The 16,829-nt window shown below is 34.5% G+C and overlaps 1 protein-coding gene across 1 annotated transcript; it reads right to left on the reverse strand.

Moving 5' to 3' along the window:
• Positions 1 to 856: 856 nt before the first annotated feature.
• Positions 857 to 13,979, reverse strand: LOC135834282 (phenoloxidase 2-like). The gene is made up of 13 exons (XM_065348126.1): positions 13,821 to 13,979; positions 11,959 to 12,034; positions 11,579 to 11,819; positions 11,254 to 11,495; positions 6,948 to 7,150; positions 6,686 to 6,836; positions 6,490 to 6,594; positions 6,234 to 6,407; positions 5,992 to 6,120; positions 2,546 to 2,791; positions 2,339 to 2,477; positions 1,759 to 2,018; positions 857 to 1,369 (listed from the first exon to the last, which is right to left on the reverse strand). Exons 2-13 carry the CDS (start codon positions 12,031 to 12,033, stop codon positions 1,022 to 1,024), a joined length of 2,313 nt encoding a protein of 770 aa, XP_065204198.1. The 5' UTR covers position 12,034; positions 13,821 to 13,979; the 3' UTR covers positions 857 to 1,021.
• Positions 13,980 to 16,829: the final 2,850 nt, after the last annotated feature.

A 16,829-nucleotide genomic window follows, 5' to 3' on the forward strand; every position in this document is an offset into this window, starting at 1 on the left:
TCCAGCAGCTTCTCTGAAACATCAGTTTTCAAAAAAATGCCACGTAGTCTGTCTGTCCAGAGTGAATTTCGGCTTTTCGCTTGTCTACTCTATTTTATGACATTTTGTGGAAATTTCAAGTTTCAAAAACTTACTGGAGGCTCCAGCAATTTCCAAAAAGCCGCTGGAAGCTCCAAAACGACTTGAAATCTACAAGAAGTCGACTTCATAGCATATTGTAATTAGTTTACAGAATGAATTTCAGCTTTGAAGTAGCATTTGATGAAATTTGTGGAAATTTCAAATTTCAAAAATTTGCTGGAGGCTCCAAGAATTTTCATAAATTGGCTGGAGGCTCCAAAACGACTTGAAATCCTCCTGCAGTCAACTTTCTAGCGTATTGAAATTAGTTTTCAGAGTAAATTTCGGCTTTCCAGGTGTATTTGATGACATTTTATGAAAATTTTAAGTTTAAAAAATCTACTGGAGGCTCCAGAACTGCTTAAAACGGGTTAAAACCACTTCCAATCGATTTAGCAGGTATAAAATAGGGTATATTTCAAATTTCAGCTTTCTATGTCAATTTGGGAAAATTTTGATTTTTCTTCGCATTTTTAGCTAAAATTTGATTTTCAAAAATTCATCAAAAAATGCACTTTAGCGCTTGAAATTGTTGTTACTTTTTAGACCAGTTTGCTTTAAAATGTTCCTTTGTATGTCCTCTTTAAGAAAATAAGTTGTCCCAGTGGTTTGCCGGGGGTGGGGGGGGTGTGAGATTATTCCTATTTTTATATGCCGGACTCATAGTCTTTTGCTTTTTGGTGAATATTGGTCAAATTGAACGTTGAAAAATACTTAAATGAATAAATTTCGAAAGTTTACAAATACGTATTTAATTATTGGTAAATAATGTTCGCAGAATATGAATCTTTAAAAAAAAAATTGAAACGAATTCGTTACTTTAAAAATAAATCAAACTTATAACGTAGGTATGTATGTAGATATTCATTTATGTAATGACAAATGAAGGAAGGTGTGCTCCTTATGCGGCAGATTTCAGAAACTTTTTGCAAGACTCTTCGGTATATCCGGATTCCCTCAAGGTCTTGCCCAATTTCGGGTAGCCACCTTCATGCCTGACTCGAACTGGAACGACAATCTGGTTAGATAATCGAGCAGGCGGTTTCTTCGAAGGATCGCTCTTGTTCTGTTTTTCAAAATCTTCTTGTTTTTCGGTCATGAAATCGTTTATGGTGGCGTTTACATTGGCGATATCTCGGTCGAATGGGAATCCCATGGGTTTCTTGTCTGGGTACTTCTTGTTACGTACTCCGCAATAGCTGAGGGATGACTTGTCGCAGCATTTCTGGTGTAGTGGACTTTCTTCGACCTGCGTTCGGATTCAAAAAAATAGACGTGTGAGATAAAGTCAAGAAAAATAAATGTTTGATGATGTTAGGTTGGGCGAGGAGGGGGAGATTGGATCTGATCAGGTCAGGAAATTGACCGTAAACCTTTTTTTTGGAAAATAGGTATGTCAAAGAACTGAAAAAATTGTAATAAGTTTTTGGTCAATTTCCTGATCTAATTTGATGCAATATTTTTCGCCTAAAAAGCTCTAGAAAATTATCAATTTTTTTGACTCAATATTGATAAAATTCTATAACCATTCGTGATTTTTTTACAGTTCAATTTTTTAAAAATTCTAATACAAACGTTTCAAAATGTTATGAAGTGATGAACTTTTAGTTTATTCGAATGTACTTATTATAAACTCACCTTATCGTCTTCGTAATCTGTTATCATTACGAACAAATCGCACAAGAGTCCGTCTCCAGTGGTTCCTTTACCAATCAACAAATGATGCGGCCAACCGCAGCCACAATACCCATTCACAGCTGTATTCAATTGTTGATTTAGTTTCGCATCATTGGCCAGGTTTTGGACGTCAGTTAAGGTCATGAAAGACTTTTCAAATGGAATTGTCACTGAAGATTCGGTGGATTTACGCTTGATTGTGGTAGTTACGCTGGCATCCACTGTGAAAAAAGAAAAGGGTTCAATATGTAGTACATAATTTCAAATACATTCTCCAGTTTGTTAAATTTTGTTGATTTTTTTTCGATTTTTCAGCGTAAGTAGTTCAACGATTAGAAAATCCTTTTCGAGCCCTTTTTATACAAATTTTTTTGTTTCATTAATCCTTTGTCATACTAAATTTCATTTTGATTGTTCTGGTTGTTTTCCAGCTGAGCTGAACAATGGTCAAAAAGTGCCTCTTTCTCATTCATAAACCCAAAAAAAAAGTTTTAAAAATATCACGATACAGGTATTTGATTTTCAAAGACTGAATACTTACGTTGGGCAGTAAACTTGTCCAGTTCGATGAACATTCTTCGTTGGCCGTTGAAATTCATTTGCATTCCACTTTCATCAACATGTGGAGCCAAGAAAATTCTCACCGTACCAGTCACATCTTTGCTGAGGGTATTTTTAACCTGGAAACTCGTATTGTTATAGTACCGATCGAGTAGAGGTGGATTTTTTTCTTCAAAATATTACATACTTTGATTTCGTATTCGAATTCTTTATGTTGCAAATGAGTGAAAACTGCATAAACATGTTCCTGTGTTTGATTCACGTCTTGATTGAGTATACCTTGAGTAACGTCAACTGCGTCTTTTTCCCAGTATGTTTTGAGAACGTTGCTCACATGGAAATGATGGTCTTCTTCATCATCGGTCTGATTTGCTGGCTTGGGTTCTTGGGGTAAAATTTGCACGCTCTTGATATTGATACCTTTGAATCGTCTCTGTAAATATTTCATAATTTTATTCATTTTTCGTACGTTTATTTAAGCTTATAATATGTACTATAGCTGGAATGTTGAGCAAATAACTGCGTTATAAGTTTCAAAGGTAGCTGGAAGCTTCAAAACGACTTAAAACCACCTGCAGTCTGTAGTAGAATTGAAATTATTTTTCAGAATAAATTCAGAATTTCCAACTGCATTTTTGATAAAATTTTGTGGAAATTTCAAGTTTCAAAAATTTACTGGAGACTCCAGGTATGTACTTTCAAAAAGTAGCTGGAGGCTCAAAAATGACTTGTATCCACCTGCAGTCAGTTAGATAACTTGTTTAAATTGGACTGCAGTGTAAATTTTGGATTTCCAGCTCTGTTTGGTAAAATTTTATGGAAATTTCGAGCATTGGAAAATCTGCTGGAGGCTCCAGTAATTTCCAAAAAGTAGCTGGAGGCTCCAAAACGACTTGAAATCTGCCCGAAGTCGACTTCATAGCGTATTGAAATTAGTTTACAGAATGAATTTTGGCTTTGCAACTGCATTTGATGAAATTTCGTGGGAATTTCCAAGTTTCAAAAATTTGCTGGAGACTCCAAGAATTTCAAAAAGTGGCTGGAGGCTCCAAAACGACTTGAAATCCTCCTGCAGTCGAGTTTCTAGCGTATTGAAATCAGTTTTCAGAATAAATTTCGGCTTTCCAGCTATAATTTGGTGAAATTTTTGGAAAATTTCAAGTTTCAAATATCTGCTGGAGGCTCCAGAACAACTGAAAACACTTTAAACCCATTTCCAATCGATTTTACATATCAAAAATATGATATAAATGTCGAATTTCAGCTTGCTAGGTCAGCTTGGTATAGTTTTGGTTTTTTCTCATTTTTTTTTTTTTTGCTTAAATTTGATTTTTTTAAATTTACCAAAAATCGAAAAATGCACTTTAGCCTCTTTTTATGGTGATTTATCCAAGACTGGAAAATCAAAAAATTACCTAGAGGCTCCAAATAGGCTCAAAAATACCACCAGTCGATTCGAGAGATCAAAAACAAAGCATTCACCTAACTTCATTTTTCTTTCTCATTATTCTCATCAAAGATGTTTTTCGTAGAAAATGTTCAAAAATTAGCCAAAAATAAAAGAAAGAATGGAGTTTAACTCCTGACTGGTTATTTGGTGAAGTGTTGATTCCTTTATAGTCCGGCATATGACAATAGGAGAAATTGCACCCCCCCCCCCCCCCCCGCCGATCCACCGGGACAACTGTTTTCTTAAAGGGGACATCCTAAGGAACATTTTAAAGCCAACTTGCCCAAAAAAAAGTTGGCCTTACTTACAAAATGGCGGCCATTTTGATTTTCGACATACCAAATCGATTGGAAACGGTTTCAACCCGTTTTGAGCAGTTCTGGAGCCTCCAGCAGATTTTTGAAACTCAAAATTCCCAAATTGGAGTTGTTGTAAAGCTGAAATTTATTCTAAAAACTAAATTCAATACGCTACGAAGTACTGCAGGTAAATTTCAAGTCGTTTTGGAGCCTCCAGTGGCTTTTTGAAAATTTCTGAAGCCTCCAACAGATTTTTGCAACTTTAAATTTTTACAAAATTTCATCAAATGGAGATGGAAAGCTGAAATTTACCTCTGAAGACGACTTCAGGTGGGTTCAAGTCATTTTAGAGCCTCCAGCGACTTTTTTGAAAATTACTGGAGCCTCCAGTAGATTTTTGAAACTTGAAATTTCCCCAAATTTTCATCAAACTGAGATGGAGAGTCGAAATTCATTCTGAAACCAATTTCAATACGCTAAGAAGTTGACTACTGATGGATTTCAAGTCGTTTTGGAGCGTCCAGCAACTTTTTGAAAGGTTGTATGATGTTTTTTGGAAAATTGAAATTTCCCAAAAACAGCTGGAAGCTTTAAAACCATTTGAAACCACCATGTAGTCTGCGAAGTAAATTTCAGCTCGCCAACTCCATTTGATAAATTAATGTTGGGGGAATTTCAAGTTTCAAAAATCTACTGGAGGCTCCAGGAATTTTTGAAAAAGTCGCTGGAGGCTCCAAAACGATTTGAAATTCACCTGCAGTACTTCGTAGCGTATTGAAATTAGTTTTTAGAATAAATTTCAGCTTTACAACTCCAATTTGATGAAATTTTGTGAAAATTTAAAGTTTCAAAACTCTACTGGAGGCTCTAGTAATTTTCAAGAAGTTGCTGGAGGCTCCAAAACGACTTGAAATTCACCTGCAGTACTTCGTAGCGTATTGAAATTAGTTTTTAGAATAAATTTCAGCTTTACAACTCCAATTTGATGGAATTTTGTGGGAATTTCGAGTTTCAAAAATCTGTTGGAGGCTCCAGCAGAACTGCTCAAAACGGGTTGAAACCGTTTCCAATCGATTTCGCATGTCGAAAATAGGGTATTAGCCAAATTTCAGCTTTCTCGGTCAATTTGGTAAAATTTTGATTTTTCCCTCATTTTTGGCCTAAATTGGATTTTCAAAAATTCACCAAAAATCGAAAAACGCACTTTGGCACTTGAAATTTTGACAGGTGATGAATTTTTGCATGATCTTTCGATCTACCTTTGTAAAGTTTGAAAAATTTCGTGCAAGTCCTATGTTGAAACGCGAAATCTGCGATTTCGGCTGACATGTCAATCAAAATGGCCGCCATTTTGTAAGTAAAGCCAACTTTTTTTTGGGCAAGTTTGCTTTATAATGTTCCTTAAGATGTCTTCTTTAAGAAAAAGGTTGTCCTGGAGGATCGGCGGGGAGGGGAAAGCAATTACTCCTATTGTCATATGCCGGACTATAACAGAATTTCGAAGAATGTATGTAGATTTTTTTCATTTTTTCTGAAATTTACAAATTGGTTGGAAATTTTCTTTTGGCCTCACACTCCTGGAATTTCGAGTTGATCTCCGAACACGATCGAGATGATGCCCACTAAAGTTATTTTTGGCCCTTGTATGTAGAACGATTTGAAATTTCTGAAGAAAATTTAGAAATCGCTGGAGGCTCCAGAATGGTCCAAAACTAAGTAGTTTTAAATTTTCACACAATCTCTAAAAATCCAAAAATGATATTTGGCACCTGAAATTTTGGTTAAGGGGGTTTTTGGACCTGCTCTTTCGATTTAGCTTGGTTTCGTTCAATTCGGAAAATGATGAGTTTAGAATCCTAAAACTGAAAATATATTTGTGCTAACCTGTTCCACGGTGTAAGATGGGAGTGTTCTCTTATAATGTTGGAAGAGATCATCGATGAATACGTGCCAACGATAAAATATAGGATCCCTGAGAGCAGTCTCCGAATGCGACATAACACTGCCATTTTCCTGTAACAAATGAAAAGTTCATTAACGAGAGTAGGTACATATGTATAATTATGGCCAATATGCTCGTTACAATCTGAACATAAAATTTCGTAATTTTTCACGGTTTTGTTTACCTGGAATCTGTGATCCGGATCGTGTACGTAAGAAAAGAATAAATGCCCTTTGTTATGCATATCCCCGTAATATTTATAATTCCAGCTTAAATGTTCTACAGCTTCGACAGAGTTTCCTAATTCATCGATTCCAGTTTCTTCGTCTATTTTCTTTTTATATTCCTCATTGGTTTCCTGAAGCAAAATAATAAGGAAAACTGATTCTCGAGTAGATAACTTTATTAAAACACGAGGAAGAATGGATGAAAAAGTTCACCTTATCTATTGCGTATGCGTATCCTCGGTCAATAGCATCGAAAATTCTGTCCCTCCAACGCTCCATGGTGGAAAGCTTGATGTAAAAGAATTCTCTGTGAAGATCCTGTGGTGAAAAATGACGGAGAAAAATAAGTCATCGTTTATTTTTTAAAAACAGACAGATGAGAAATAAGTCGTCTGACATGTGCACTTACTTGCAACATGGCGTTCATTGGTCTGGCACAAAATTGGCTCGATTTGGAAAGTTGGTCCATTTTAGGGAAATAGGCTTCTGTAATCGGTTCTCTAAAATCTGAATACGGTAAAGCTTTAGGCAAACCGTTGCTCAATCTTTCGAAATTGTATCTAAAATGAATACGAGAGAGATAGAGTTAATTAAGTAATTGATGAAAATGTCTGATGCATTGTTGGCTACATGTAATAAGTAATGTTGAGACAAAAACATCCAGTAGGTACCTGGCTACAATTTGTTGATGCATGTAATAAAACAATTCTCCTCGTCGATCTTTTTTCACAATGACTTCTTCAGCATTGAAAGGATAAACTTCGTGCCAGTGACGATGATGCAAATTTACTCCGATGTCTTCTCTGAAGTAGGCGATTTTGTGTTCGGGATCGAGATTAGTGGCGGTGAAATTGTCGTTTATGTTTACAAATCTCTGTAAAAATTAGATATTGCTGATTTAATGAAATGAATCAAAGCAAAGCAATCAGACTACAAGCTTGATTACAGAATAAATCGAACTTGCTCGGGCGATCATTTTTTTTTTTTGAAATGTGTAAAATTAGTGCAATTTTCTAAAATTCCTTCGCCTCGATCTTTTTGTTTTTTCTTAAAGGGGACATCCTAAGGAACATTTTAAAGCAAACTTGCCCAAAAAAAGTTGGCATTACTTACAAAATGGCGGCCATTTTGATTAACAGGTCAGCTGAAATCGCAGATTTTGCGTTTTAAAATAGGACTTGCACAAACTTTTTCAAACTTTACAAAGGTAGATCGAAAGATCATGCAAAAATTTATCATCTGTCAAAATTTCAAGTGCTAAAGTGCGTTTTTCGATTTTTGGTGAATTTTTGAAAATCGAATTCAGACTAAATATGAGGGAAAAAATCAAAATATTACCAAATTGACCAAGAAAACTGAAATTTGTCTAATAACCTATTTTCGACATGCCAAATCGATTAAAAGCTGTTTCAACCGGTTTTGCGCAGTTCTGGAGCCTCCAGCAGATTTTTGAAACTCGAAATTTTCACAAAATTCTTCATCAAATTGGAGTTGTAAAGCTAAAATTTATTCTGAAAACTAATTTCAATACGCTACGAAGTACTGCAGGTAAATTTAAAGTCGTTTTGGAGCCTCCAGCGACTTTTTGAAAATTACTGGAGCCTCCAGTAGATTTTTGAAACTTGAAATTTCCCCAAAATTTCATCAAATGGAGATGAAAAGCTGAAATTTACTATACACTCCAATTTTAACACCCTCTGAAGACGACTTCAGGTGGGTTCAAGTCATTTAAGAGCCTCCAGCGACTTCTTTGAATATTACTAGAGGCTCCAGTAGATTTTTGAAACTTGAATTTTCCCCAACATTAATTTATCAAATGGAGTTGGCAAGCTGAAATTTACTTCGCAGACTGCATGGTGGTTTCAAATGAGGAGGTGGATAGCAAAACGCAATAACTCCATTTTTGGTTTTTTTGGGAAATTAGGAAAAATTGTCTGGAGGGGAAGGGTGGGGGGTCGAGTTCCGAAATTGGTGTCAAATGAAAGGGGAAGGTGCCACAAATAAAATTTCCACTCAATTTCAAAATTTCGGTCACCTGGGTAAGCACAGTGAGGAAAAGAAAAAAAAGTTATTGCGTTTTGAACGCAAAATTTTTTTTTTGGTGTTTTTCAGCAAAAAAACGTATTTTTTATTTGAAAAAATTGATGTTTAATCGAGAATTTTCGATAAAAAACAATTAAAAAACTGGAATGTGAAATTCAAACAATTCCTGTGTGTGATATGGCATTCAGAGAGTGGCAACGAAAGCACCATTTTTTAAAGTAACTCCTACCCAACGATTTTCAGTACCCACCCGATGAAAAAAAAACAGTGTTACCACATCTGCGCAACTGAAATGTATAAAAAGTAGTGGAGTTATTTCGTTTTGCAAACAAAATCTCATTTTTCAATGCATTTAGCTCTAAAATCAGACTTGTTTTCCTCGATTGCGCTATGATATTCAACTGATGGACAAAATCTGACACCGGGAATGGATTCCCCGTTGAATTTTACATAAGGATAGATATCAAACTCAATTTTCGTAATTTTGGAGTTATTGCGTTTTGCTATCCACCTCCTCAAATGTTTTTGAAGCTTCCAGCTACTTTTTGGAAATTTTAATTTTCCAAAAAACGCCATACGACCTATCAAAAAGTCGCTGGAAGCTCCAAAACGACTTGAAATCCACCAGTAGTCAACTTCGTAGCGTATTGAAATTAGTTTGCTGAATGAATTTCGACTCTCCACCTCAGTTTGATGAAATTTTGGGAAAATTTCGAGTTTCAAAAATCTACTGGAGGCTCCAGTAATTTTCAAAAAGTCGCTGGAGGCTCCAAAACGACTTGAAATTTACCTGCAGTACTTCGTAGCGTATTGAAATTAGTTTTTAAAATGAATGTTAGCTCATACAACTCCAATTTGATGGAATTTTGTGGGAATTTCGGGTTTCAAAAATCTGCTGGAGGCTCCAGAACTGCTCAAAACGGGTTGAAACCGTTTCAAATCGATTTGTCATGTCGAAAATAGGGTATATCCCAAATTTCAACTTTCTTGGTCAATTTGATGAAATTTTGTGAAAATTTAAAGTTTCAAAAATCTTCTGGAGGCTCCAGTAATTTTCAAAAAAGCCGCTGGAGGTTCTTAAATGACTTGAATCCACCTGAAGTCGTCTTCAGAGGGTGTTAAAAATGGAGTGTAGAGTAAATTTCAGCTTTCCATCTCCCTTTGTTGAAATTTTGTGAAAATTTAAAGTTTCAAAAATCTGCTGGAGGCTCCAGTAATGTTCCAAAAAGTCGCTGGAGGCCCTAAAATGACTTGAACCCACCTGAAGTCGTCTTCAGAGGGTGTTAAAATTGGAGTGTACAGTAAATTTTAGCTTTACAACTCCAATTTGATGGAATTTTGTGGGAATTTCGAGTTTCAAAAATCTGCTGGAGGCTTCAGGAATTTTCAAAAAGTCGCTGGAGGCTCCAAAACGACTTGAAATTTATTTCCAATCGAGTTGGCATGTCGAAAATAGGGTATATTCCAAATTTCAGCTTTCTTCGTCAATTTGGTAAAATTTTGATTTTTCCCCTCATTTTTGGCCTAAATTCGATTTTAAAAAATTCACCAAAAATCGAAAAACGCACTTTAGCACTTGAAATTTTAACAGGTGATAAATTTTTGCGTAATCTTTCGATCTACTTTTGTAAAGTTTGAAAAATTTCATGCAAGTCCTATGTTGAAACGCAAAATCTGCGATTTCGGGCACCTGTCAATCAAAATGGCGGCCATTTTGTAAGTAAGGCCAACTTTTTTTTGGGCAAGTTTGCTTTAAAATGTTCCTTAGGATGTCCCCTTTAAGAAAAAAGTTGTCCTGGAAGATCGGGGGGGGGGGGTGCAATTACTCCTATTGTCATATGCCGGACTATAAGTATAATTTGTTCCCATTTCTAAGGATGAAACAGTATAGAGGTTTTTTGAGAGAAAGACAGGGGTGGGGGGGGGGGCTTGACTGGAAATGTTCAGGCTGATATAGGGAAAAAATACCAATTTTGCCAAATGATCATATTTACCTATATGAGTTGTGAAAATTTTCAATTTCTGTTTTGGATTTTTTGGGGCCCTATTCAGACCTTCAACATTTCTGCGGAAGGCGTGAAAATCAATTTGAGCTGCTAAAAATGAAGTTGTGGTTTATTGTCGACCTGTTTAAAGTCGAGTTTATCCACATTCGAGCTGATTTCCAGGTGAACACCTCGAGTGGTATTTTTTTACCAACATGAGGAAAAAATTCAAAAAATTAAAATTTTACTGTTCAAAGAAAAATTTTACGGATTTTAGGGCACGTTGATTCGATCCATCAATGTTTTATTGAAATTAGAAGATGTCAGTTCGAGTGTTTTATTTTTAAGCAAGAACCGGTATACATTTTTTAATTTTTTGTGATGGTGAAAAATTCTGAAAAATTTATTAGTGGTGTGAAAACTTTCTGAAAAAAGTAATGATTTTTTAATGCTCTCAAAGTAGATTTTAAATTCGTTTATGAGATAAGAAAAAATTGAAGAAATGCACATTCATTGCCAAAGGTCAATATCCGGGTCAAAGACCAAATCACCATGTATACTAAGTGCATATCTCGTACTAGAGCAGACTGCTTGGTTTTTAAACGGTTAAAATCATACATTGCCCTTGAAAAGTCACCCTATCAATCAATTAATCAATCAGGAACTCTAAACTGACTGATTGCCTAAATTATATTAAAAAAAAAAAAAAAACATCTCTCTATGCACGTTACCTACCATATCTGCCCAAATATATTTTCAAATCACTAGAGTTCATCTGAGTTCAAAATACATGTACATAATGGTAAACATATCGCTCACTTAATTAGTAACTCGAAATGTGTTTTTGAATCTCAGTATCTTAATTAGTTGTTTGGAATTACAATTTATTAATCAACTTCAAATCGTAAGAAACTCGATATATGTAGATGAAAAACATGATCAAAATTACCTTTGCCATTTGTCCTGCAGGTTTCACATCGGAAAGTTTCGGATTGTTCATATCCTGTTTAATTTTTCCTATATCGAAGTACATTCCAGGCTCCGTATTTAGATGAGACGGCAATTGGAGATTTTGTCCAACGGCATCATCACGATGGAGAAGTGCTACCGATAGAGCATAATTCAGTAGTGAAATATTCACCTGCGTTTGAGCGTATTTGAAAGCTTCTTCTAAATTTTCTGATGGAATTCCTGTAAATAGAGGTGTAATGTGTATGAGATAAGTCGGCGATTTTCTCGAGTTTCAGTTGAGAATTTTCTTATATGTAACATACGGTAGAAGATGTTGATCAAATACGAGGCACATTTCTGATGAAAAGTGTTGAATGTTTCCAAACGTGTCTCCTTTGGTAACTGCGATGCGAGCCTTACCGCTTCAAAGTACTGCTCTTTGAGCGGTTGTACTTTTTTGGCCGAAAATGGGTCGGAAACCGCGTATGATTTTGCTATACTTCTTGTTGCCAAGTCAACTCCTCCCTTTAGTGGTGGTTCGTCCAGATTTTTAAATTTTGGCTCCTGTTTTCGGGGTACCAAACGAGAAGATATTTTAGAATTTTAGTTGATATGTAGAAGGGTAAAAAAAAATGTACTTAGAGTCATTGTCTGCGTATTATTTAATGAATTTTTTGCCTCTTTTCTTCGAATGGAAACTTACTTCGATATGTTGAGGAGGTGGAGCTTGTAACAAGCTGACTACATTCAATAATTCTGCCTGAACTGTGGCAGCCATTCTGTAAACAAGAATTAGATGTAACAGTTGTTTTCCTTATAAAATTCTAACTAAGAGATATGGTGTAAGTTCGTGGAATTTATTCGAGATAAAGTAATTTTACATCGAATTCGACAAAAAAATGCAATTATTACGTAGCATTTGTATCTTAAATTGCACTATTTTTAGGAAGCCCTAATCAACTCTTTGAGACCCGAGAACAATCAGACGGACGAAAATTGAAAATTATTTAAAATTTTCTGATTTATTTTTCATGTTGGTATTAGAAAATTTTTGTATCCCTGCATCGAATATTTATTTTGGAAATCGGGGTCGAAAAAATGCCCATTTGAGCATTTTCTCAAATTCCAAAATGAAATTTTGGGTAAACCTCAATTTTTTTTAAAACCATTCCTGCCCTTTTAAGCAATGAAAATTTTCAATTTTGATCTGTCAGATTCTTCTCGGGTCTCAAAGGGTTAAAATAGTATATCGATTAACAGGAAAAGCGGAGGTAAATATAGCCTGCGTTTCAATTTTAATTTTTTTTTCGAATCAGGGACAATCTTTCTCTTCTGAAAATGTCAGGATAATGTTAAGAAATTATGCAATTTTCTCTGTAAAATTGCAAAATTTTGTGGAAATTTCAACTTTGAAAAATTTATTGAAGGCTCTAGAATTGTTTAAAATGGCTCGAAACTGTTTCCATATCAATTATAGGAGTAGAAAATAAAATTAATCCATAATTTTAATTTTCCAACATAATTTGGTCAAATTTGGATTTTTTTTCAAGAGTAAAAAAAAAGTAGAAAAACTCAAAATTTTTGGGGGCTGATTTAGAGGAATATTATAAAGAATAATCGAATTGAAATTTTCAAAAAATTCTCACCGATTTTTGGTTTATCTAAATTTTTTTTTTCAACATTGGAAGATACGTTGGAGAGGTTCTTGTAGAGGGTCCAACGATGCTTTGGGGATCAAAAAAACTTCCATCTTGAAAGGAAGGCTATTCAAAAGAATTCTGTTACAAAGACGGGGACGTTTTCGTTGTCATTTTTTGGATTTTTTTCAACTTCATTGATAGTAATGGAATTTGAGGGCCACTTTTTTAAATTTTGAGAAAAGTCAAGGAATGAAATAATTATTTGCTCATTAATCAAACAAAATAAGCAATAAAGTATTGAAAAAAAAATCGAATGACTTTTGGGGGCTGGGGCATAAAGAAACAAGATTTCAAAATAGAGAAAAAGGCCTCTCCCTAAAAGGTATGTAAATTTTAGTGTAACAGGTTGATTCATTTTGCTCGGTTTCAGTGACGAATTTTCTAATGAAGTTGAGCTTTTCAGTTCTTGCTCGAAATATCTTGAAAATGAAGCTCACTTGAAAAAAAAAAAACTAATCAAATGTATTGGCAAGAAAGTTTAAATTTATGAGTTCGGAAGCCTTATTAATTTTGACGAAAAATATTGACAAAAATTTCAAATTTTTCGTAACTGAAAATCGATTTTTTTGGAAAAGCATAAGAGTTTTATTTTTAAAAGAATAAAATGGGAGAATCAAAATCGTAGATCGTAACTTTCCACCTTTTCTTTACACTTGAATAAGTCAACTTGGCTAATTTTTGGAATTCTTCATCTAATTAGGAAGATAATCTAGGGCTTGGTTAAAATCGAATAAAATGAACGGTATTTGAAAAATGTTTACCGTATAGTTACAGTTAGCTATGTGAAAAAATCCGCGAGAAATAACTAATTCACTATCACAAGCAGAAAAATATGCTGGAAAAGTTAGCTAAAATAGGTACTTACTCGATATATGGTAGGTAAAAGGAAAACCAGGACGCGGATAAACTTTCAAAATGCAAATACAAATACTTCGGTGTGCATTTACAGTATGCGGTGTACTTTCGAGATAGTTTATCTTTATATAATATGGTAAATTCAAATCTGTATTGATAAGATTTCGTTTATGGGAGTGAAGGGTCGAAAAGAGTAGATTAAGATTACCTATCGGCTAGTTATTTGAAGTGTAGACAAACGACTGTGTGAGATTTTTATTTATATTTTCTTAATTAGAGACTGATTTGAATTTGTTTTCGGTTTTGTGCAGCGAAAAAAGGTTGATTTGGTTCGTTGGTAATCATTTCCGTTGGTTATCTTTCGATAAAGCCGTTTTTTTTCTCTCGATACTTTGTTATTTTTAAGAAGTAGGTAAACAGAGAGGTTACCGGTACCGGCAGAGTTATAGTTCGGTATACGTGACATATTTATGAAGCAATTGCACCTCCCCCCCACCCTCGGGCCATCCGTTTGGAGAAATTTTTTTAAAGAGATATTCTATAAGAAACATTTTACAGTACATATTGCCAAAGAAAAGAGTTAGCTTCACTAACAAAGTGGCAAATAAGTACTTTAATTGGCAAGTCACCTGAAATCGTGTATTATTTTTCTTTCTATAAGTTATGGGACTCATATAAAAATTTTTGAACCGAACAAAGCCAGATCAAAAAAAAAAAATCGCGTAAAAATCTTTTACGAACGATTCGTGATTGAATAAATTGATTGATTTCTTGGTGAATCATTCGCAAACAGATCAATTCATTCACGTAGCTAGTCTTCTGAGGCGTACCTACGTACACGTGTTTTTTTTATTAATGAATTGATGCAGTTTTCAAGTGAATGATTAATGAACGAATTGATTGTTTTCTAAGCGAATCATTCGCGAACGGAATAATTATTTTAGTGAATTATTCACGCACGAATTGATTAATTGTTGATCAATCATTCGCGAAAGAAATTATTCATTTGATCAATTTTTGGTGAATCGTTCACGAACGAATTAAATAATTTTTAGTGAATCATTCGCGAACGAACTGATTCATGTAGGTGACTCGTTCGTGAACGAATAGATTCATTCAATTAATTTTTGGTGAATCATTCGCGAACGAATTTACCCATTTGATTCATTTTCGGTGAATCGTTCACGAACGAATTAAATAATTTTTAGTGAATCTTTCGCGAATACTTTGATTCATATATGTGACTTGTTCGTGAACAAACCGATTCATTCGATCAATTTTTGGCGAATCATTCGAAAACGAATGTACTTATCCATTGATCAATTTTTGGTGAATCATTCACGAACGAAATAAATAATTTTTAGTGAATTATTCTCGAACGAATTGTTTTATATAGGTGACTTGTTCGTGAACGAATCGATTCATTTAATTATTTTGGTGAATCGTTCATGAACGAATTTATCCATTTGATTAATTTTTAGTGAATCGTTCACAAACAAATCAAATAATTTTTAGTGAATCATTCGCGAACGAATTGATTCATGTAGGTGAGAAGGTGACTTGGTCGTGAACGAATTGAATATTTTTGAGTGAATCATTCGCGAACGAATTGATTCATATAGGTGGCTTGTTCGTGAACGAATCGGTTAATCCAATTAATTTTTGGCGAATGATTCGCGAACGAATTTATCCATTTGATTCATTTTTGGTGAATCGTTCACGAACGAATTAAATAATTTTTAGTGAATCATTCGCGAACAAACTGATTCATGTAGGTGACTCGTTCGTGAACGAATCGATTCATTCAATTACTTTTGTGAATCGTTCACGAACGAATTTATCCATTTGATTCATTTTCGGTGAATCGTTCACGAACGAATTAAATAATTTTTAGTGAATCATTCGCGAAGGCATTGATTCATATAACCTATAGGTGACTTGATCGTGAACAAACCGATTCATTCGATTAATTTTTGGCGAATCATTCGAGAACGAATTTATCCATTTGATCAATTTTTGGTGAATCATTCACGAACGAAATAAATAATTTTTAGTGAATCATTCGCGAACGTATTGATTTATATAGGTGACTTGTTCGTGAACAAATCGATTCATTCAATTACTTTGGTGAATCGTTCACGAACGAATTTATCCATTTGATTAATTTTTAGTGAATCATTCACAAGCAAGTCGAATAATTTTTAGTGAATCATTCGCGAACGAATTGATTCATGTAGGTGAGAAGGTGGCTTGTTCGTGAACGAATCGATTCATTCAATCAATTTTTGCGAACGAATTGAATATTTTTTTGGTGAATCATTCGCGAACGAATTGATTCATATAGGTGGATTGTTCGTGAACGAATCGGTTAATCCAATTAATTTTTGGCGAATCATTCGAGAACGAATTTATCCATTTGATCAATTTTTGGTGAATCGTTCACGAACGAATTAAATAATGTTTAGTGAATCATTCGCGAACGAATTGATTCATGTAGGTGAGAAAGTGACTTGTTCGTGAACGAATCTCGATTCATTCAATCAATTTTTGCGAACGAATTGAATATTTTTTGGTGAATCATTCGCGAACGAATTGATTCATATAGGTGGCCTGTTCGTGAACGAATCGATTAACCCGATTAATTTTTGGCGAATCATTCGCGAGTGAATTTATCCATTTGATCAATTTTTATGAATCGTTCACGAACGAATCAAATAATTTTTAGGAATCATTCGCGAACGAATTGATTCATGTAGGTGAGAAGGTGACTTGTTCGTGAACGAATCGATTCATTCAATCAATTTTTGCGAACGAATTGAGTATTTTTTGGTGAATCATTCGCGAACGAATTGATTCATATAGGTGGCTTGTTCGTGAACGAATCGGTTAATCCAATTAATTTTTGGTGAATCATTCGAGAACGAATTTATCCATTTGATCAATTTTTGGTGAATCGTTCACGAACGAATTAAATAATGTTTAGTGAATCATTCGCGAACGAATTGATTCATGTAGGTGA

Source organism: Planococcus citri, chromosome 2, assembly GCF_950023065.1.
Source record: "Planococcus citri chromosome 2, ihPlaCitr1.1, whole genome shotgun sequence".
In the NCBI taxonomy this organism is placed as follows: Eukaryota; Metazoa; Arthropoda; class Insecta; order Hemiptera; family Pseudococcidae; genus Planococcus; species Planococcus citri.

Excerpts from the sequence above, each read along its gene's own strand:
- LOC135834282 (XM_065348126.1), bottom strand. The coding sequence starts at position 12,033 with ATGGCTGCCACAGTTCAGGCAGAATTATTGAATGTAGTCAGCTTGTTA. Across the intron at positions 11,820-11,958 it reads CACCTCCTCAACATATCGAA|GAGCCAAAATTTAAAAATCT; the intron begins GTAAGTTTCCAT and ends CCCCGAAAACAG. Across the intron at positions 2,478-2,545 it reads AATTCGAATACGAAATCAAA|GTTAAAAATACCCTCAGCAA; the intron begins GTATGTAATATT and ends ACGAGTTTCCAG.